Raw genomic sequence first — 23,135 nt, forward strand, 5'->3', positions numbered from 1 at the left:
CTAAATTAATAATGGTTGGTGGTAAGGAAAAAGTTGTAGGTACTAAATACGTAACAGTCCTAGTAGCTCTTTCGGGGTTCAGTGGAACTAGCGAGAACTTCCATATCCGTCCGGTCGTCCATCCGGGGCCCTAGAACGGATGAATGGAAATCTCACACAACATTTGCTTTTCGATTCTATCCCCGTTTTACTCCAGTTCAAACAGATACAGGACACAATAATGAACGGACTAATTGAATGCCGGTGGAGACGTAAGAAGGAAAATGTCTGTAATTAGTTGCCATTCATGAGCCATTCTAGTCTATACTCCGACTATACGATAGAATCCTAAACTTTTTCAGAGAGTTTGGGAAGGGGAAAACTAATCAGTCGTAATCGTTTTTGTTGTTTTCTCGGCCACTTTGCTCGATGGGGAAGGAAGGCAAAGATTATCTCCTTGCCGCTTAGAGTTAAAGCAAAAAGAATTATCTATTTATCGGGACAATAAATGCAAAGAGGGGAAATTTGGCAGCTCTTTTGGAAACTCATCTTCACGAGGGGATTTTTCCACAGAAACGAAAAATATTCTACCAGGATATAAGCAACTTTGCATACAAACTCAGGACTTTGGTTTATCCTTTTTAATTGAAGGGTAAAGACGGGTTCATTTTTACAATATTTATCTTTACTTAGTGAAAGAACAAAATCTATCTTCTGCTTTGAAGGTCAATAATGCCTAACATGCGTCCTAATAAAATCTTTCTTCAGTTTGATTTAACTTTAACCGTAAAAAAACGTTTAAAAACCTCCAGAAACGATATTTGAAAATAAACTTCACATTTTGTACAATTTTTACGAAAGCGACAGATAATATTTTTGAATGGAATCATCGATAACGTTTTTGCCAGGAATTTTAAAATTATTTAATTTTTTTTTTTTGTTGTTTTCAAATTTATAGCATTTAACTTTTTTCTTCATCTTACCCATTTGAATCAACCATTTATTTTTAAACTTTTTCCACTCAGCGCCCACCTTATGTTGTAGTTTTAAGCAAACGAAAATCGAAAATAGCATAATCCTGGATGGAATTGTGTCGAACCATTATTTTTTTTTTTAATATTTTGCAAGATAAAACTAAACTTTCAATTAAACTTTCAATCAAATTATCGGTAAATGAATGGATAAATGTTTTTACTTCAACATTCGATTGAAAAAGTACTCCACAAGCTTCCGGTTTGTTCAAATCATTATTAAATTTGCGTTTAATATATTGAATTTTAATTAAATTTCAAAAGAGAATATTGGATGTTTTTTAAAATGAAATGCATAAAACATGCATAAAAGATCCAGTAAGAACTAAACAAAATTTCCGAACATATTCTTAACCTTGAAATCAATCTGTCTGTATCGAAAATTCAACGCCTATCTTAGATCGTGGTAATTTTTGATAAATTCTTTTATTGCTAAAGTTGTCATAATAGTTAATAAACTAATTACTGCAATTTCGGAGAAAAAAAGAGAAGTCATAAATATTAAAATTCAATCAGATTCTAATAATTTAATTCTGGCAGTTTAAGTGATAAACGAATAATTTTGTAAGCTTTACAATAATAAATGGCACAGTTGAATTTTTTAACCGATTTACACAAAAAGGAAAAAAAAATCAAAACTTCAAATTAAAAGGGCAGAAAGTCAAAGTTTTATCATTTTTTTGTTTCCTAAAATCTTTCCAAGCTGTGACGCTTTTCCTCAGTTTTTTCGAGAACATTGTTTGCTCAGCAAATGTTTTAAGTTTTCAATGCAATACATTTATAATTTCCAGGCATTACCATCCAAAATTTAGATGCTCAACAAATCCAGATCAATATTTACAGATCGTAGTCAAAATGTCAGACAATTTAAAAGCAAGTAGATTTGTGCAATTATTAATATAATTGTATTAACCCTCATTATTATTTGATATTTAGTTTTGCAGTTTTTTCATTGTTGTCCATTAAACTTACCCGCTGACATTTTAGCTTATATTTCCACTTTGATAATACTTCTGAACCAGAGGTGAGCAACCCGCGTCCCTCGGGCAGCATTTGGTCCACGAGACCCTCTTTTGCGGCCTGCAAAGCTTTTTCTCTAATTGAATTAATCTCTTCAATTTTCCTACTATGGATTGTCAGTTATCATAAAACAGCAGTCAAAAAAGCATAAGCAAATTTTAAAAAAATCTAAAGACTGCCAATGAGAACATTCCGGTGATTATTATTTTTTCACTTTCATGAAAGATGGAGCTGTATGATAAATCTGCTCAACAGATAATTTGTTTGAAAATTTATTTTTTTTAAGTCAAATTAGGCAAATGCCGCAAATTTCGTGACACTTAAATTGTGGAAGAAATTGAATCCTTAACAAACAAGATATCTCGCGTGAGCTTTCATTACGTCGCATGAAACAAAATGTAAACAAACAGTTTTATTACGAATACAAAAACTTACTTAAACTAGTCGCAACTTATTTCCATTTAGAATATTTGTCGCCTGGACAAAATATTCTATACACGAAACACAAATTTTGAAGTTTTTTTTTTAATAACTTTTGCAGCAGTTTTCTGTGAATTCTTAAGATGTTTCATACGACGTAATGAAAGCTCACGCGAGATATATTTGTTACGAGAAATTGAAACTTTTCACTTTGAAAATTACCTATTCAAAAGATTATCATAAATCAGCAATACAAATCCCAGTAATTTGTTTTCCTCCATAATAAAATAATTGACTAAACTTTATTAAAAGTATTTATACATTCTATAAAACTGAATATATTGTCTTCTGCTATTGCTTTCAGTTGGTTCTAAAATTTCTGGATGTTTCGGTTCATAATACAGTTTTTTAGTCTTGAATTTTGCATTCCTCCATCCGAACTTCAATCGCTGTCGGTTTGGTCCCAGGTGCATGATTTCTTTTTCGGATATTCAGAGTTGTGGGCCATCATTTTTTTAAATTCAGAATTCTTAATCCTATGCCTTTCTCAGTATTATGGAAATTTAGTTGAAAAAAGCTTTTCGAAGCCTCAGAAACAATTAATCAATCAAGAATGTAAACTGTAACCAAGATTCTTTGACAAAATTTGTTTAATATTCTGTGAAATTATAGTTTTTCTCGGATATTGATAGCTTTTGCTAATCATCTTATTACGAATTTCATGACAAAAAATATTTCTTTCATCGTTTACCTAATGAAAAAACAAATCAGGGCTTAGATTGCATTTTTTTTTAATTAACGATTCAAGGTCCAACTCTGAAAAGACAACGGTTTCGAATGAAAAAATTACCTTGAAAAATTTCCGTTTCCGTCTCAAAAACTGGCATTTATTTAGTGATTTACCTAATCAATATCGGCTGATATCGCCTATTAAAATTTGTTAAATGATTTGGAATGCTTTCTTTTGGTTTTTACATTTTAATTTTATTTTTTGCCAGATATTTGTAGGTAGACAATAAATGGTCTTATTTCTTACGAACTGCTCTACAAAAACAAACAGTGAACTGAACAATGAATTGACTTCTTCTGCTGAATAACTTTTCGGACTGAGTGCTGAAAAACTGATGAACAGATTTCCATAAATTCCAGCTTTTAAAAGCCAACCATTTTCATATTTTTTGAAATCCTCAATGAGAAACATAAATTAATTAGATTCCGAGTTATAAAGTTGCGATTTCAGAGCTTCAATAGCCTTCGAGGAATTTAAACGGGGGATAAGAAAATTGATAAGATTATTAAATCTGAGGTTTTAAGTTTTAAACAACTCAATTTCATTGGCCAATTTTTTACTTTTAATTCGATTCAGCCATCAAATTTTGAGAAAATTTATTGTAAAACTTATTAGTACAGCCAATTCAAACAATTGATATCTTAGAATTTAACATTGATTTCTCTTCAAAATAATTAATGGGATGTTTGTGCCCAAGAATAGAAAAATTGAATTGGTGACTTCGGTTCAGAGATGATCTGTTTTCGATAACTTCAAAACAACTATTAGTGAGCTTTCAACATTTAACGTAAACTAATAATAAAACAGTGTAAATTAAAAAAGCGAAAAAATACACACATACAATTGAAAACATGCAAAGTAAGTTTTTATCATGGTTCAACCAAGTTCGGAAATCTTTTTAGAAATTTCTAAATAAATAAAGTTTACACAAACCTATGTACAAGAAGATTATCGATCTTGAAAAGTAAGATAGTCTACAAAAGAGATTTTCATTAGATAGGGGATAGGAAAGATAAAAAAAAACAGTTTCTTCTTTTGAAGAAGAGAAATATAGGGCCAAATCTATTTAAGCTTCCTAAAAGATGATGGATGTAAAAAATGTTTTTCGTGAAAGGATGAATTAGCATTCAAGGGAAATTATTTCAAATTTCTATTAATCAAAACTTCATTGGAATAATTTTTTCAATAATTTGAAAACGATAAACATATTGAATATTCTCAATAAAAACTTTAAAAAGACTAACAAAACTTACATGGCCAAACTTGAGTTAATTTCTTATAATGATGAATATAAAGCTTCCAAAATTTCGAAAAGTCAAACGATTTATTTTGATTTATATTTTATGTGAACCCGAGCAAAGCCGGGTAAAATAAGCTAGTGTTTAATTCATGGAAAATCTACTCGCCAAAAAATGTTTTCTCAAACGTTCACAAATTGCATCGATATGATTACAATTTCGCCTTGATATTTAAAAAAAAAGCTGATATTTTTCATGAAAATTAGCAAACGCCATAGAATTGTTAATCAAAGAATCACGAAACACATAGAAAATAGTCTCAAGAAATTTGCCAATACGTTCACATCTAAAATTGCAATACTTATACAAATCTATTTTTAATGATCCAACTGAAACCGCTTTAAAAAAAATGGATTATAAATCTACTTCCACGATAAACTTGCTTTAGTCTGCATTTGATCCGTTAAGATTGGGTGGCGTATGGTTTCCCAAAAACTATGGGTCATTGTCGATATATTTCAAAATTTAGGAAAAATTGGTTGAAGTTTATAAAAACTAGAATCGAAAAAGTATTGAAAGTCAAGTACCTTAGCCCTTGTAGTTATGCAATTTTAGTAGAAATTATCAAAAAAATTGTCTTATTTTTAAAGATTTTTTTAGGTGGATCGATAATATGGCCGTTCATCTGGATCTCGATCTGGATGCAAAAGTAACAATCTTTGGAATTTTTGTCTCGAATTTAAAAAACAACCAATCCCCCATAATTTTATAGTCAAATGTTTGATATTTGAATTTTAATGCCTTAATGCCATCTTAAAATATTTTTTGGTTGGTACCAATTCGAGATATAGCAGTTCAAAAATAATAAGTTTTTGCTTTAAAAAAATCCGTGTTTTGTTTGATTTCATTCACAAAAGTTGAAGCCAGAATACTGATATTTTTGACACTCACAAACATTTCTGCATGCCAAATATCATTGCTAGCTAACAAATCATCGTTTGTATTTTGTGTGTTCGGTAAAGTTGGTTCAAAAACTATTGGCTACAACTTAGTAGACTTAACTTTTGTGAATAATTTTTGACTTATTTCAATATGATTTTTTCCTAAACATTGTTTATTAGGTGCAGGAAGATATTTATGATTAATTCAAATTGTAAACTTTTTTGAGAGTTTCCTTATCTGAAAACATTTCTGCGATTTTCCGAAAACTACATTGCTAGAAAAAGTTATTTTATTTGATTTTTTTTTATCTTCTGCATATTTTCTTCGATATCTTACACTAGACTGAGTCGATTTGGGGTCATTTTTGAATTTCTCAAACCCTGAGGTCTCAAAAGCTTCATTTTGGTGCAAAACTCGTCCATGATTTTTTGCAGAATTTTTAAGTAACGTTTACATGAGTAAATTTGAACTTTTAGGTTTGTATGGGAAAATTGAATATTTTGTACTGAAAAATCAAAATCATTTTTGTTTCTTCTGTAGAACCGAGCCTGCTAATGATTTTTGTGCCAATTTATAAATTCCTTCAAGTAAATTTCCGCTGAACAACTTTGTCGAATATAGTGACTTCATTACTTTTAATACAAAAAAGTTATTAGCTCTCTAACAGGTGTATGTCTTTTCGCATTGATAAACAATAAATTCAATTGACACCACTGCTGGGTACAAGACCACTTTTTATGCAATACTTCGTGGGGCACAAGCAGTAGTGTGTATTGAATTTATTGTTTATCAATCCAAAAAGACATACACCTGTTAAACAGCTTATAACTTTTTTGTCAAGAAAGATACGAAGTTATGATATTGGACAAAGTTGTTCAGCGGAAAATTTCCTTGGAGGAATTTAAAAATTGGCACAAAAACCATTAGCAGGCTCGGTTCCACAGAAGAAACAAAAATGATGTTGATTTTTCAGTACAAAATATTCAATTTTCCCATACAAACCTAAAAGTTCAAATTTACTCATGTAAACGTTACTTGAAAATTCTGCAGAAAATCATGGATGGGTTGTGGATCAAAACGAAGCTTTTAAGACCCCAGGGTTTGATAAATTCAAAAATGACCCCAAATCGACTCAGTCTAGTGTGAGATATATCGAAGAAAATATGCAGAAGATAAAAAAAAACACTATGTTTTAAAGGGCTAACTTTTTATGCTAAATTCTAGTAAGACGCAAAGAAATAAATTCGTTTAAAAAAAACTTTTCGAAACATCACGGGGAAAAAATCAGAATTGAGAGTAGTTTTCATTCTGTTAACTTAAGCATTTATTGAGCCAGAACATGTGACCATGAACTAGAACGATCCAGAAGGCACAGGCTTATGATAAAGCTCAGTTGGCAAGTTAGTTGCTTCCTGAGCCGATGTTCGTGAGCTCGAGCCCAAGGGTAAACATCGACTACAGTTGTACCGGATAAGTTTTTCAATGACTGTCCGCCAACTACATCGTTGATATGAGTCGCAAATGACATAAATGAAGGTTGCCAGATTGTCCGGTTTTGCCCGGGTTTGCCCGGATATTTGATACAAAATTTGGGAGCAGTACGGCCCGGCCGGTTGCCCGGATTTCATTGAAAAATGCCTGGATTTTGCCCGGGTTTTTTCACTTTATTTGGCAAATAAAGCCACAAAAACAAAAAATTTAGAGAAGATTTTGCACAAATAATCATGAAAGGTTTTTTGGAAGCCCAAAACACGATTAAAAATCTTTTTATGAATTTTGATTAAAAAAATATTTTTTTAACTTTTTTATCTTGATTTTTGTCGAGTAATTTCTGGGTTTTGACAAAATTTGCCAGGATATTGTCCGGATTTTTGGTCGAAAATTTAGAGATGATATGCTTCGATTTTGCCAGGTTTTTATAAAAAATTGCCCAGTTTTTCCGGCCGGGATACGAGCTGAAAAAATTCTTGCAACCTAAACATAAATATGTTAAAACGACTATAATCGAATTTTAAAATATAATATGGAAGTTACCAGTATGGAAGTTACTGACGTGGAACCGCAGTCAAAAGGCTAAATCAGTTTGTTTATGATACCTTTTGTTACATTTTGAGCACCATCCCATCTTCTTAAGTATCCATAGAGACATTATGTTTAATTGCAACGAGATCCACCCTAATGAACGAAAGATTCATCTCATAAACTAACAAAATCGGTTCCCGAAATCAGACGACTATAGTAATATTAATAAAAGCAAAGTTCCAAACCATTTTCGAAATGAATAATTTCCACTCATATGTCCCCAGTCCCCCAAAGCAAATTGAGCTAACTCATTAATTAAATGTCGCTAAGCCAAACTTATAGAGCTAGTAATAGCGCAGTTAACGGAGCAAAAAAAACAAGCATCCCGGCTTTTGCATTTCGGTGATTGCCGATTTTTTTCATCGGTTTTAGTCTCGAATTCGGTTAAAGGTACCATTCGCGCCATAGAATCACCGAATTGACCACTATGACCGTGACCATTTTCACCGGATCAAAACGGGCGAGCGGCGATGATTTGAAAATTACCGACGCGACGGACGGTGGCGCTGCTGTCGTCGTTGTCTAGTCTTCTAGGATAGGCAAAAAACCACGTGACAAATGTGTCTGCTTCGTTGCAGAAGCGGCTAGCTGTAGAAAATTATTAAGAGATTATTTGCGAAACGTGTTCATTGCTTTCCCCCTAACTCAGGGAATCCTCCAGCCATCAGAATATGAAAAATAGCGCACTGGCCCGCCGCGTTGCCTCAAAGAGCGTGGGAACGGGATCGAATCTTCAGATGGCACCGGAAGGTGAGCAGATTTCGCATATTAATAATACCGTTGGACATTTTCGGAAACCACACACGATGGACAGCAGCCGCCGTTCGTTGGCAGCGTTTGTGGCGTCGTGTCCATTCCGAGAAATTTATTCCGAATGCGTGGGCGGGAATCGCGCTTCTTATTAAACTCGATTATAGCAGTGTTTTCTGCCGAGCTTGTGCGGATTATGGCGGACTACTTGTCGACAGTTTGCATGCGGCTACAAGTCTCCGCACCGAACTCGATTGGTTCCGATTCTCTTAATTAGATTGTTCAATCCTACACCTTTATTAAAGACGTCTGTCTGATGCTGACGTTCGCGAGAGCTCGTTGACGCCGATCTGTTCGAATGGGTTATCCCACTTTTTCACACTGAAATACATTGTTGCCTTTTGGGAAGTAGTCGTTACATTTTTTAAGAATTTTCAAAATAGGATGTCGAAACAATATTATCCAATCCCGATAAACTTATGCATAATCTTATCGATTTCAAATAGTCTGAAAAATAGTAGGGGAGGAGCGGGCTATATGCGCCTATTAAGCAGAACACTGATTTAATCAAATATCACATCGAATATTTGTACAAAAACTATATACACGCGTGCAGGCATCTGTTTTCTATACATTGGAGTAATTTTTATGTTAAAATTTTCTTCTGTTTCCAAGAAAACGATTTTATTATAAGTGTTGTCTAAAATGCGGAACCTCAAACCGTGCGGGCTGAATGCCCCTATTTACGTTTAAGGCTAAATTTCTGTTTTTTGAGCAATATTTCCGTATAATTTCATTGAAACTGCTAGAAAGTAATAATTTCCATACGACAAAGCTGAAGTTTTATAAAAATCTATGTATATTATGATTTTATAGAATAAAACAAAAGTTAGGGTTTCCATACTATGGAGGCAGTTCATCCATGAGAAAAACTTTATCAAATCTGTTTTTAGATCTTCAATTCTCTCTTAAGATGTTATTCAGAGCTAAGATTTGAAGGTTTAATGATAAAAATCATTTATTTATTCTATTTAACCTGTTATTTTAGGATAGAGGCATTTTACAAACATGATGAGGGCATACGAATACACTCTATTATTCCACTATATAATCATTATTAAACCTCCACAAAAGCTGAAATACGTTTAATTTCTTAAGTTTATTTGAGTAAGAAACAAAAGCCAACCTAGTTTTTGTTTTAAGCTTCTTTACGTATAATTTTTAAAAGTCGAAATATTACATAAAAATGTATCAAAACCTTGTATGTTTTTTTTATTTTTTTTTTTTAATTTGTAAATTCATAAAATTCTTTCAAGCCTTATGTTCTAAGCGTATCACCCTTAAAATGCATTGGTCAGATAAGCTGTCTAGTCAGCCATTTCATCAAACAGCCTTAGGGTCATTTAACCCGATAGGCCCATTTAGGAAACCTTTCCCCTACTGTTCGGTACCACGAACTGAAAAGCTAATAAGATCTTAATTGGGTCTAAGTTAGCGATCGATAATAGAAACCGCTGGATGTTGCTTTCCAATTGATATCAGCAATCGCTAGTGGTTCGATCACCGGCAGGGTTGCCAACGTTTTTTTTTTTTTCAAAATTCAGGGACATGAGAAATATAAATCAGGATATTTGGTTCAACGTAAATTTCGGTCGAAGTGATGACCTTTTTTTGGTCGTCAATCCACATTTGGACCTTCACGAAAAAACGGAGGCTTAACATGTTATTAGTACGGACCTCCATAAATCAGGCAAATTCCGAAAAATCAGGCACATTGGCAACACTGTTCACCGGTAAAAAGACAAGTTGACTCAGGGACCACATATTTTTAAGGCTGCTGCTACGGTTGTTTGTTTATGTTCTGACAAGAAAAAAAAAAGGAAAAGCAAAGATTGGGAAGGCTGTTGCTAAGAATATTTTTTGGATTGTTCCGGCTCTAGTAAACAAAGACAGAGCGGCAGGAAAAGCATAATTAGCTTAGCTTAGCTTAGCTTGGTTGACTACTCACATCCACCTTTAACCATTTAATTCGAAATGCTTAATCAACATTTTTCTTTTGTATGAGTTTACCAATGCAAGTTTAAGTTATGTATTTATAAAATGTTTTCGTTAGTTGGAAAATATCGTTATGAAAATAAATACATTTCGAATTCCACGATCGCAGGCGTGGCTCAGTAAAACGAGTTCCACATCGCCAATGGTTGCAACTCCGTGATTGACCGAGGCCATCAGTTTTGTTCAGAGGTCAAATGAACGGAGGCTGGGATTGGCCGCACATTCACAATGCTCAAACCTGATGCTCTCTCTTTAAATATCAATAACGGCGCCGGCCACGTCCTAGTAGTCAATCGATAGATTGGAAAAGGTAGAAAGGGATGAAAGTTCAATCTTGTGCTTTAGGACCGAGGTCACCTCTGCATCCTAGCAAAACAATTTTAGTTTGCAGGTGTGGGTTAAAGGATATGATCGGGAGACACTTTTGACTAGTGTGATCAAAATTATCAAGCCTACTCTCCTTCTATTACCTAGTTAAATTAGTTGATATTTTTTTTCCTGGAATTATTCCCTATCTTAATCTTTCAATAAGTCTCACTACTGAAACTCGAATAAAAAAAATTATCTTAGTTTGGTTCTATTTTAAATAGATTTTTTCAGAACAATGTTTGCGTTTGTTTGGTTTACGTGCCACTACTAAGCCTATCTTTTTTTGACCAATCACCAATGTTACTATACTTAAAACTGCTTTGATTAAAAAATCAAAAACATTTGAACAAATGTCCTAAATTGATTGATTTCGTTACTTCTGAATACTTTTTCTTTGGTCGGCTTTTAAATACAAAAAAAATATAAATGAATTTCAAAAATTACACAAAAATAAAAAAATAAATAGTTAGAATATTTAATTGCATTTGTGAGATAACGCTATCACATCAAAAGTTTTTGATGGTATTGAAATTCAAACATGTTGTTTGGAAAATTTATGGAATTTGTTGGAAAGGCTATTCTCCTTGCTTTCTATTTTTGTTAATTTTGTTTTCATTCGTAAATCAACGGCCCTTGACATTCTTAAATATTTGATTCAAATAATTTTAATTTTATTTTGTTATATTTCTTATTGAAAATTATTTTAAAAATAAGTTTTCAACTTATAATATAATTAATATGTTATCAAGTTAATATTTCATATTTACTAAAGCAAAAACAAAACTGTTATTATAATAATCTTGAAATGGTACATTTCAAAAAAGAAACAATGCAAAACATGAAAATAATTAATTAAATAATCTCAAATGTTTTTTAATTTTTCTTCAGACTTTTTTTCGATGTATTTTCATGCGCTTTAAAAATTTGTTCAGTCTCATATAAAATCAATGAATGGAAAATAAAATCATTAGTATACCTGTTCAATTTGAATTACGTGAATCTGATAGGGTTTATAAAATTTACATCAGAAATTGTATGGAAATTTCATCAAACTCGACTATCATGCGAGTTTCTATGAAATCTAAACTTTTCAAAGAGTTTTCTTCGAACTTCCGAACGGAATGTTTCCAGTCATCATGTATCTAAACTGTCAAAACTTTGTTCAATCACTTTTTTTTTAAATAATTATAGAACAATTATATAATTATGAACGCCAACAAATTATGCACAATTTACGCAATGTACTTATCTTTTAACCGTCCTAAAATTATTGGATAAGCTGGTCTCCGGTCTTGTTGGTCCGGGAGGCGTAGCACCAGACTTTTTGACCGCAGCTTCTCAAAAACTCTGATTAAAACACTTATTTCACCGATTCAAACGCAGATAATTCACTTTCTCTATATAAAACACTGCCAAATATTGCCCAACAATAAAACTTGATCAACTTTTAATCCGGATTTCGCCTAAAATTTAAAAATTTTCAAAATTTACTGGAGCAATGAACCCAGAGCGGCAGGAAAAGCATCATTCCATTCAAAGTTCTTCGTTCGACAGGCTGATATCCATGCTCGAGCAAGGCCTTAAGCTGGTGCATTGATCCAGGGATAAAGAAAATTCGAAAAAAAAATCCTTTTCTTATCTTAGTAAACATTGAGATCCATTTTCTTCTGGAATAAATACTAAAAACCTTTCATATTACAAAAAAATCGAATATAAGGTCTTGAGACGGAATGATGAAAAAAATGATGATCTACATTTTTCGTTTATGGCATAATCAATACTTAAAAGATTCAGCGTTTTTCAGTTAGCAGAACTGAAAATCAGCCAAAGAAAATTGCGCTAGTTTACTAATCACTATGAGATTTGAGGCGGCTAAAAGTCAAAAACTAACTTAATAACTCAATAACTTAATATTTGACTAAGATATCCCCAGTTTTTCAACTTGTTATCTTGGAAACTGAATGGACATCAGATTTTGAAAAATTATAAAATGTATTTGATGAAGAAAAAAATTAAATCGCGTATATTTCTATAAAAACATATTTTCTGCTCATTTAATGTACACCATTCGAAGGCTTATTTTTAAAGCTTTCATTTGAGCCATTCATAATTTTTACACACTAAATTGAACCAAGATAAAAATGATTAAAACACTTTTTAAAAGTCTTAGTTTTAAAGCCGGTTAAAAAAAGTCCTGCATTGTCCTGCAAAAAAGTCAAGCATCGTTTTCGGATGCAATTTTTTCGGGTGCTTGTTTAACACGTTCGTCGCCAAGCGTCACCCACTCAAAAAATGTCCAACTTTGAAAGGCCATATCATCAACAGGAAATATCGTTTCGGCTCCAAATTTTGGCTAGAGAACGGAGAAGAATATAGTTAGAATCCGAGATAATTTTTAATAAAGAATATATCTCCAATTTTGTGTTTTGACTTTTCAAATTTAGACGTATTTTGCGTCACCCACTCTTGGCGACGAACGTGTTAATTATGTAAGTACGTTTCCCTATGGCCCATGTCACCCCACTCTCCCGTATAAATTAAGGTTGCCAGAATTTTTCCAGCACGTATCCGGGCCGGGCAAAACCGAGCAATTTCGTATAGAAACCTGGCAGAATCCGGACATTTGATTTCAAAATTGACGACCGAAAACCCGGGCAATATCCGGCCAAATTTTGTCAAAATACAGAAATTACTTAGCAAAAATAAAAAATACAATTAAAAATAATTTGTTCATCAAAATTTATTGACGGATTTTAAATCGTTTTAAAGGCCTTCAAAACTCCTTTATTGATTATTTGTTATAGAACATGCTCGAAAAGTCGTTTGGATGCATAAATAAAAAAAAATTTACAAAACAATGTTTTTTTCCAACAGCACGCAATATTGATTCCAGAGTGCGATCAGTTTGAAGAGTGCGATCGCAGTTAGGAAATGCCACCCAACTTTGAAAAAAAACAGGCAATTTCTACGATAAAATCGGGCTAAATAGGTACATTTTTCCTACAGGGCATTTTTTGTCACATTTTTCAGATTCGCCACCTACCGTCGGTATAGCGAACCTACAAAATTTGACAAAATAAATTAGACAGAAAATGGTTGAATTTTTGTTCTTAGTGTCATGTCAGTGTGATCAGTGCTTAAACGTAGTTATAAAATCTCGCATCTGGCATTGATTATCAACAATTTTTGGTCGAAAATAAATTCATTATCTAAAATTAAGTTATCATTAAAATTAAAATAACATATTGGAGATTTGATATGGTTTTCTAGAGACCCTTAGTTTGAAGCATTTGTGAAGTTATATACTTTTTCGCCAATCCAAGAAACAACTGAAAAAATTATTATTATCGCTTAATTTTCAATCAATGAATCATTTTGTAAAATTCATATCATATTTTTTAATTTCTTAGATAGTTCACTACCATTAAATGTTACCCTTAAATGCAAATAAGGAAGAGCAGAAAAAGGTACTTAACTTTAAATCCTGGTCCAAGAAATGTGATATCCGAACATCTATTTTCCTTTTTCTCCAGCACAAAAAGCCCACAAGTCTAGGACGCCTGATTGGGTCCCTCTCCTAAATCCAAACAGCCAAAACATCGGAAAACTTGGGTCACACAAACCACCTCGGCCGCACTGCAACAAATTTGACTGCCTTCCGCGTAAACAAAGTTCACATCTTGACAGACCTATGGGTTGCTTCGATCCTGTTGTCAATATATCGTATTTTGCAGACGTAATTTCACAAAAGCCAATCTAGTTCTGATGGTTTTACTCCATTTACCTAGTGAACCTTCATATATAAGAGAAGCGACATCTGATCCCTCTTAAAATAAAATATGTGGCAACATCGCCGAAATCTTGGACAAAAAATCCCCAGCACTGTTTTCTGGCTCAAATGTTCAAGCTCTAAAGTGAACGCTCCTTCAATCCAACAAAACAACATTGAACTCGATGCCCGAAGGATCGCGATAAACGGTATGAATGACTTGAATTTCGTTAATAATCAGTTAGTTTTCTAACTAGAAACACGATTCACCAAAGCATTGACAAAAGTTGCACCTAATCATAAATTCATATGACCAGCTAAAAAAATTTCTGTTTGAACTATAACAACAATCACAATACCTTCCTTGGTTGAGTTTTCAATAAGAAAGGTAAAAGCTCTGCGACAAAATGCTCGGATCGATTGGAATCGATTTTGACAGTTCTTTTGCTCGATTGGAATTTTGTGTTTCAGATGTCACTTCTCTTATATACACGTTCACTACATTTACCCGAAAACGTTTATCCAAAATGATAAGTCCCCAGAATTTCATTCACCAGAACAAACACTTTCCAAGAATTTTTCAAAAATCGTAAACAAAATACAATATTGGTTTTGTAATAAATTTAGTTAGAAACTTTCAAACAATTTTGTCATTTAAAAAATCATTTGAAATTTCGATTCATTAGAAATTTGAAAAACAAAAAAATTAGACTGTAAGCAGAAAAATTTAAAAAAATTATCTCAGGAAAATTTGGGATTTGTGGCGTTGTGGGAAATGTTTTATTCTGGGGGAAAAAAAACTCTGGGAAATGGTCCAATCTGAGAAAAAATCTGGTAAATGGTGCGTTTTGGGGATTTTTTTCTGGGAATTGTTCCATTCAGGGGTTTGATTTGTGCTATTTGTCATTCTGGGGAAAAATCATACTGGGCAAAACTTTTCGGGTAAACGAGATACAAAAAAGTTCTGACGACTGATTCCGACAAAATTTTAAATGGATGTTCCTGTTAAGAATCAAATCACTACTCAAAACTGAATATTTTTGTAAAAAATTGGATTCCAATATTTCTGGTCGAAAGATTCAATTCATTACATCAGTTCAAAGATTGAGTGAAAGGTACTTTTACTATTGAACAGTCTGCAATACTGGATAAGCAGATTCAAAGATACAACTTATATGAAGGAATTTGTAGAAACTTATGATTTTTTAAGAATTTTTAGATAAAAACAACTGATGTTTAACATTCAACGTTTCGATGCTCTTTGGATTTCTATCAGGAGCAAAAAAAATGTCGTTTATCACCTTGTTCTAGAATCAAATGAACCCGAAAACACGCAACTGATGTAAAATTGTAGATCCAATAATAATTCAGTAGATTAACCTGTAATTCTTGATAAAAATGTTGAACTGAGCAACATTAAGCAACATTTATTACATATTTTCTAACATGTAGGTAAACTCGTTCCTCCTCTCGTGCAATAAATGCCAAATAGTTTAGCAATAAAACCAGTTGACAAAAATACATATTAGGCCATAAAAACACCGTTTGCAGCTCATATTTACCCAGTTACACCGATGCTAAATTAAGAAAATTCAATAAATAATTGAATAATTTAGATACTCCACATAGGCGAAAAGTACACCGACGGAAACCGCACCAGAACCACAAACGTCAACACCACAAAAACAAACAACAGCGCGCTCATAAAAAGAAAAACGAAGTGGTTGAGCCACCTCCAGGTGAAGATTAATGAATGCGTTTTTTTAAACTTTCTTATATTGTCATCATGTTTTCATCGTTAATCGATAGAATTGGAAAAATTTAAAACCACATCCATTTCCCAAACTGACACTTATTAAAAACATGGAATATGGTTGAAATTTCCTTAATAACTCAAAAAGATTCTTTAAAATCAAAAGTTGATTAATCGTTAATTTGTCATTTTTTAGCTCCTACTCACAAACTTTACCGAATTGTTTGACGCGGTTCATCTCTCATGAAATCAGACGTACTAAGTAGATGTACCCTCTAACTTCATCCACTCCAATTAACCATGTCCCAATTGGAAGAACGAGGGGCAGTTGAGTTAACTTTTTATAACTTCAGTAACCTCACAGTTCCAAACTGTCCCTCTTTTTCCGGACATCATTTTTGGTTGGGTGCTCAGGCCTCCAAATTATTTTACAAGAACAAAAACTAATCTTCTTTTTTCCAATTTTCTACAACTCTTCACCCACCCACCAGACATCAATGAGTGTGATCAGCAAGGTGGTCTCAATGGCAACCATTGTCATCTGAACACGCGCTGTGTCAACACGTTCGGGTCGTACGTGTGCGAGTGTCTGCCCGGGTACCAGCGGCAGGACAAGTTCAACTGCGTCGAGCTGGACGAGTGCAAGTCCGGGGAGCACAGCTGCCACCAGCAGGCGGACTGCATCAACACGGCCGGATCGTACCACTGTCGCTGCAAGGCGGGATACGCCGGCGACGGATACGACTGCAAGCGTAAGATACTCAGTAGAGAGTGACGTATTCGAGGGCGATTACTGTATGATCTTCTTCTCTTTTCAACAGCTGTTTGCAATCAAACTTGTCTCAACGGGGGAGAATGCCGGGCACCGGGTGTCTGTACCTGCCGCGCTGGGTACGTGGGAGAATCCTGTGAAAAGGATTTGGACGAGTGCGCTACCGGAGTGCATCGATGTAAGGAGACAACGGACTGTGTTAACATGCCAGGATGGTAGGTTTTGCTAGATGCTCTTGGTGCATCAGAGTACTGACCTCATTTTCCTCAATTCTAGGTACTTCTGCAGATGCAAGCCTGGATTCGAGACCAAAGGAAAGGATTGTGTAGATATAGATGAGTGCTATCTCAAAACGCACAGCTGTCATCCGACGGCCAAGTGCGTCAATACGCAGGGTCACTTCGAATGCGTTTGCCCGGGCGCGACTACGGGCAACGGAGAAGATGACTCTGGCAATCACGGCAGCAGCAGTAGCAGCGGGCTGCTACCCCTGTCGTTATCGTCGCCCGTCTGTAGGTTAAGTTGTATGTTCGAGGACAGTGAAATTCCTGACGGTGGACAGATTTCACCCCGGAATCAACCCTGCAAGGTGTGTACTTGCTCCCGGGGGGTCATCAGTTGCGTCGAACCACCGTGCAATTGCTCGGCCTGGAGGCGAGGAAGCTCCCGGGACCTGTGCTGTCCCCAGTGTGATCCCAAAGAATCCTGCCAACATCAGGAGCTGAAGCACGTGACGTTCCGAAGCGGAGAGCAGTGGATTTACCAGTGTCAGACGTGCGAGTGTCTGGTAAGTATCTCTGAAGCATTAATGTCGAAGAAGCCCCCCTTAATACTTCATCCATCTCTCAGTACGGTGAATTCGACTGCTGGAAGCTCGAGTGTCCCCCACTGACCTGTGATAACCCGCAGCCGCCCAGGCCCGGCGATTGCTGCCCGCGCTGCCCGGACGATATGTGCGGCCTGGACAACACAACCGTAGTCGGAGTCGATGGCAGCAGCGGCAACCCGAACGGAATCACAGGTGGCAGCGCCTGTCTGCACAATCACCACATCTACGCCTCTGGACAGACGTTTAAGTACGCGTCCAGAGAGTGCGCCACCTGTTCCTGCAAGGTAAGATCGATAGCGTTCCCATGACATTTACCAAAAAAATTCGTTTTGCCTCCCATACGTATTTACACTTTCATAGAGTTAAACACACATTCAACGTACATTGAATTCGTTCATCGAAAAATGTTAGTCAATTGAAGTCTACAAAGTATGAAAAAGCTTTGACGATCAATCAAGAGAGGCAATCTCCCTTGCTTGATTTGGTTTTAATCTTCCACTGAAAAAAATCATACGAAAGATTTGTGAAGATTCTACATGAAATAAGTTGGCGGCTTCCTTATTTCAAGCAGTTTTCTATCGTTTGCTAGAAATTAGCCTATGTTTATTGAAATATATTATCAGCAAAACTTTACAAAAAATTGCGTAAATTTCATTTTGGTTTAGTTTTTTTTTTGCTGAATGCTTGTTAGCTGTTGCTATTCTTTTTGTTGTTAATCGGACCATAACCGGGTTTCTCCGTGCAACGAAATCGCTGTTATACTTTTTTTTATTTATGTTTTCAAAAATTTGCATCGTTGTTTCCTGTTGATAAAATTCTAATTGAAAATTTAGTAAAAACCGTTTTAGAACATTTAGGAATCAAGGAGCAAGACAAAAAAAAACTACATCACACATACATTTGCATCATCCAAATTGGAACACACCAATAGTCAAAATTCACAACGACAGTACATTCTCATACAGAATCACCTAAACAAAAAAAAACACCAATTATTTTCTATCGAATGAGAGAACGAGAGAAAAAAAACGCCCACTTAACTACCCAACAAAAATAATAATCGATCCGCTAGTATAATGTGTGCCCATCGAGCATTAGTGAAATCCAGTTGCATTAATTAGCCCCATTCGTGTGCCCGATAGGCTCTTCTCATTCATAACATAAAAACTACCTAGAAATAACCGTGATTAGTGAAAAGCGCTTGCTAACTAACAAATCCCCCTGGATGGCAAATGCTGCTACTAGCAAGCCCCCCCCCCCCCCCCCCGCCAAAAATAATTTCGATTCGAAGCCAGCTGCTTCCAGCTTATTACAAAATACTTTCTCTCTTATTGGTATGGCTAGCGCGCTCTGTTTGGGATGTTGAACGGCACCCGTCTGAAACACTGCATCCGGCAAAATGTTTTGGCATTTCAATCAATGCACCTTTTTGGAACTATCACAATCAGCATTTTGAAATTAAATTTTGAAAACAATGTTTCCAAACGTTTGTCAACCACAAATCATTTGAACAACACTGTTGTTAGAAAGAGCTTAGTTTTTGAAGAAAGCATTCAACAAAAAGGACCTTGGATTAATAAACGAGAGAGTAGTATATTCTAAATTTTATAATCAACGATATTTATCTTTGATTTCAAAAGTAAAAATAAATCTGAAATAAGAACAGTATTCGAGAAAATGAGACATCATACCTACCAGAAAATATTTAACATACCTAAGACTTTTTTAACAGTATAAACTTAAACTGTGTTATAATAATGAGATACAGAAATTTGGACCAACGCTGTTTAACTTTGTAGCAGACTTGAAATAAATTTTTTACGCCTGCTGTTTAGCAGGGCTAGGTCATTCGGACAGAAATCGTTAGGCAAAACGTCATTCGGCCAATGGACCTTAGACCGAACGGGTTATCCAGCCGTAGGCTGTTATTTCAAATGAATGATAAGTCGAATGGTCAGAATGCTAAATGGTTCACGATGTGCCAAAATACGTTATTAAAAATAAAAAATGACCACCAAAACGGCACTCGACATTCGAAAGATATAGTATTCAGGCATCTATCCTGAAAATTTGGAAATGTTTCATCGGGCTTTTTTGAAATTAGAGCGATTTTAAATTTTTAGTCAATTTGCATTAGATTTCCAATGGGGTTTTTCGACCTTATGTTCTATGACCATAGATTTTTCTGACTACACATATTTTATGACAATCACCCAGTTCAATGACTTTATGAATAGAAAAGAAAATAGAAAATTTTATGCCCGACATTTTTGTGGAAGGCCGAAAAAAGATTTGAGTTGATCCTGAAATGTTATTGGCAATTTTCTAAAACTTGATTAGAAATTTTTCCATGCTTCTTAAGTTTTTTTTTCAATTCCGCTTCACTAAAAAGCGAATATCTTTCCAGGCGTAGTTTGAATCGTTTTTTGGTCTTCAACCATTTTTTTCGTACTTAAAATGCGCTTAGTCGAACAAGGTAAATAGCGTAGTCCTCAAGTTTCCGTTACGTGTCATCAAATATTGCTTACTGACATCGCAATATGGGCACGGATGGGCTGACGAATGAGCCATTATACCCGTTAGAATATTTATGACTTTTAAATCTCCTGCAACATATCCATCGATGCCTTGCAACTGTAGCGCGTTCCAAATTCTAGCAATATTCTCATATTTTTCTGTCAGTTTTGGGGCAAGAGCAAGAATCAAAAGCCTAATAGTTGATTAAATAATTTGACGTTATTATACTATAAGCCTAATGTTCATAACTATTTCTAAAATACCTTCGAACACCGCCATCCTTGAAACGTTCAGCTTTGGACTGCTGTCCCAGTGAAATCACCGACAAAGTAATTTTAAAATAATCACCTCCACCGTCCATTCAAAATTTAAAAAAATAGTTCTTCATCAGTCATATTTCGCGAGTCTCGAATCTTTTGAATAATTTCTTTTACAGCGACGCAGTATACTAAAGGTGCTTCTTTGACGCTTTCGTTTCCTCCCTTATCACCCAACTTCGGTTATATGAGCCTAACTTTTCTTCAAGATTACGCTCAAAATTTATACCAATTTTAAGGAAGTTTTGTGTAATACTAAGGGTTTTCCTCACGTTTAAGTTGTTGTCAACTTTCATTTCGAACACATTCGAGGCAGATACAGGAGTAGTTGGTTTCAAAGAGCTGTGAGCTCGTATGATGACTATTACCCGTAGATTTACTATAACATACACATTTGTACTGAAAATTCTATCCCAAACAACTTTATCGAAGACCCAAAACGATTCAAACTACGCCTGGAAAGATATTCGCTTTTTTGTGAAGCGGATTTGAAAAAAAAAACTTAAGAAGCATGGAAAAATTTAAATCAGTCTAATAAAGTTTTAGTAAATTGCCAATAACTTTTCAGGATCAACTCAAATCTTTTTTCAGCCTTCCACAAAGTTGTCGGGTATGAAATTTTCTATAAAGTCATTGAACTGGGTGATTGTCATAAAATATGTGTAGTCAGAAAAATCCATGGTCATAGAACGTAAGGTCGAAAAACCCCATAAGAAATCTAATGCAAATTGACTAAAAATTTAAAATCGCTCTAATTTCAAAAAAGCCCGATGAAACATTTCCAAATTTTCAGGATAGATGCCTGAATACTACATCTTTCGAATGTCGAGTGCCGTTTTGGTGGTCATTTTTTATTTTTAATAACGTATTTTGGCACACCGTGGGTTGTTAGGCGGAAGCCTACTGTCCATGCAGGCTACTGTCTATTCGGCCTTGTGACCATTCGCCCTAACATCCATTTGGTCTAACTCCTATTCGGCTGATTGACTGTTCGACCTGATGACTATCCGGCCTACCGTCCTTTCAGCCTAACGACCAATCGGCCTAACGTTAATTCAATCTAGAAATTTTGGGCCAAATAATCTTCGGCCTCATGTCCAATTTGGCACATTGTTCCATTTGGCTGTTCCTTCGAGTGCTGTGATACTTACCTACTAACTTTATGGTCGATTATCCGGCGCATAGGGCCGTGGTAGAAGACCTACAATGTGGACGACCCGGAACCAGCGTCTCCTTTTGGTCCCAGTCAAGATTCTCGTCGACAATTCGGATTTGGTCGGCGCTTCGCCGCCACGAGTTTCTGGGTCTGCCTCTCGTTCGAAGTCAGTCTGGATTCCATTCAAGTGCCTCTTTTCAAACCTCATTTTCATCTCTTCGCAGCGTGTGCCAAATCCATCTCCACTTACGATCCCGAATCTCGTTTTCAACCCCCTTCGATGACAGCGGTGATGAAGTCCCTCATTTGAGATCCAGTTTCCAGGCCAGGCCAGCGGATGATACTCAAATTTGAGTTGAAGATTTGGATTTTCGGTCGTAAAGAGTTATGGTGTAACCGCCAGATGTTTCGGAAACTCGCAAACGTAAATCGGGCCTTTCTGATTCGGGTTTCGATGTCCTTCTTGGTACCACTATCAAGCGTATTCTGGAAGCATTCCGCTTTCTCAACATGTTGCCCAGCTACTCCGAAATTGGAAGGATTTTCTGTGTTGACTTCCATCGACTTGGACTTTCCGATATTGATCTTGATTGAGACCTGCTGCCTTGGAGCCTTTGGTGAGATCATCGAGTTTGCTTTGGGCGAGCAAAACAATATCGTCTGCCAGGTCAAGGTCGTTTAGCTGCTCCATAGTCAAACGATTCCACGAAAATCCTCGGATTGATCTACAGTCAATCAATCCAGTGCTGTGATGTAGGAACCGTAGAAACCGTATGAAACCGTACGAACCGTAAGAACCGTAAGAACCGCACGAACCGTTGGTATCGTACAAACCCAAGAAATCGTACGAACTACAGGAACCATACGAACCGTAGGAACCGTACAAACCATAGAAATCCTACGAACCGTTGATTATTTGTCGAATATCTACACTAACTAGATACAAGGAAATATACAATGCCCCATCGGGAGCTACCGTTGCAATTCATCACGAAGCTAAACAACGGTGATCGGCATACTTGATGATACATTTTGAACGTCGCTCCTTCAATCATTCACGAACGTTTATCCTCGCATCATTGTTTATAATGGTCGTATTGATAGACAATCATGAATGTTTCAGGAGGAAAATCTGAAGAAATACCATGACCACATGTTTAAAAAAGCCGTAGCACATGCTGTACAGTTCATTTCGGTTTCCGTATGGGGCACTGTCAGATGGGTATGGGTAAACGATACATTCTCCCAGAGCATTCGTAGCATCTACCTCAGTAACGACGTAACAGTCTGTCAGGTTAGTCGTGGTGCAGAAGAGCGGGAAAGACCAGCGTTGTCAGAATTGCATG

General features: G+C 35.4%; 1 protein-coding gene across 6 annotated transcripts in view; it reads left to right on the forward strand.

Moving 5' to 3' along the window:
- The window catches only part of LOC129749780 (protein kinase C-binding protein NELL1-like), a 148,411-nt gene that overhangs the window by 117,879 nt on the left and 7,397 nt on the right, over window positions 1–23,135 (forward strand). For all 6 annotated transcript variants that reach the window (XM_055744861.1, XM_055744855.1, XM_055744856.1 and 3 more), the window contains 5 exons: window positions 16,062–16,184; window positions 16,690–16,950; window positions 17,020–17,185; window positions 17,247–17,757; window positions 17,820–18,083. In XM_055744861.1, coding sequence (XP_055600836.1) covers window positions 16,062–16,184; window positions 16,690–16,950; window positions 17,020–17,185; window positions 17,247–17,757; window positions 17,820–18,083 — 1,325 coding nt within the window. The remainder of the gene's footprint in view (window positions 1–16,061; window positions 16,185–16,689; window positions 16,951–17,019; window positions 17,186–17,246; window positions 17,758–17,819; window positions 18,084–23,135) is intronic.

This window comes from Uranotaenia lowii, chromosome 2 (genome assembly GCF_029784155.1).
Source record: "Uranotaenia lowii strain MFRU-FL chromosome 2, ASM2978415v1, whole genome shotgun sequence".
In the NCBI taxonomy this organism is placed as follows: domain Eukaryota; kingdom Metazoa; phylum Arthropoda; class Insecta; order Diptera; family Culicidae; genus Uranotaenia; species Uranotaenia lowii.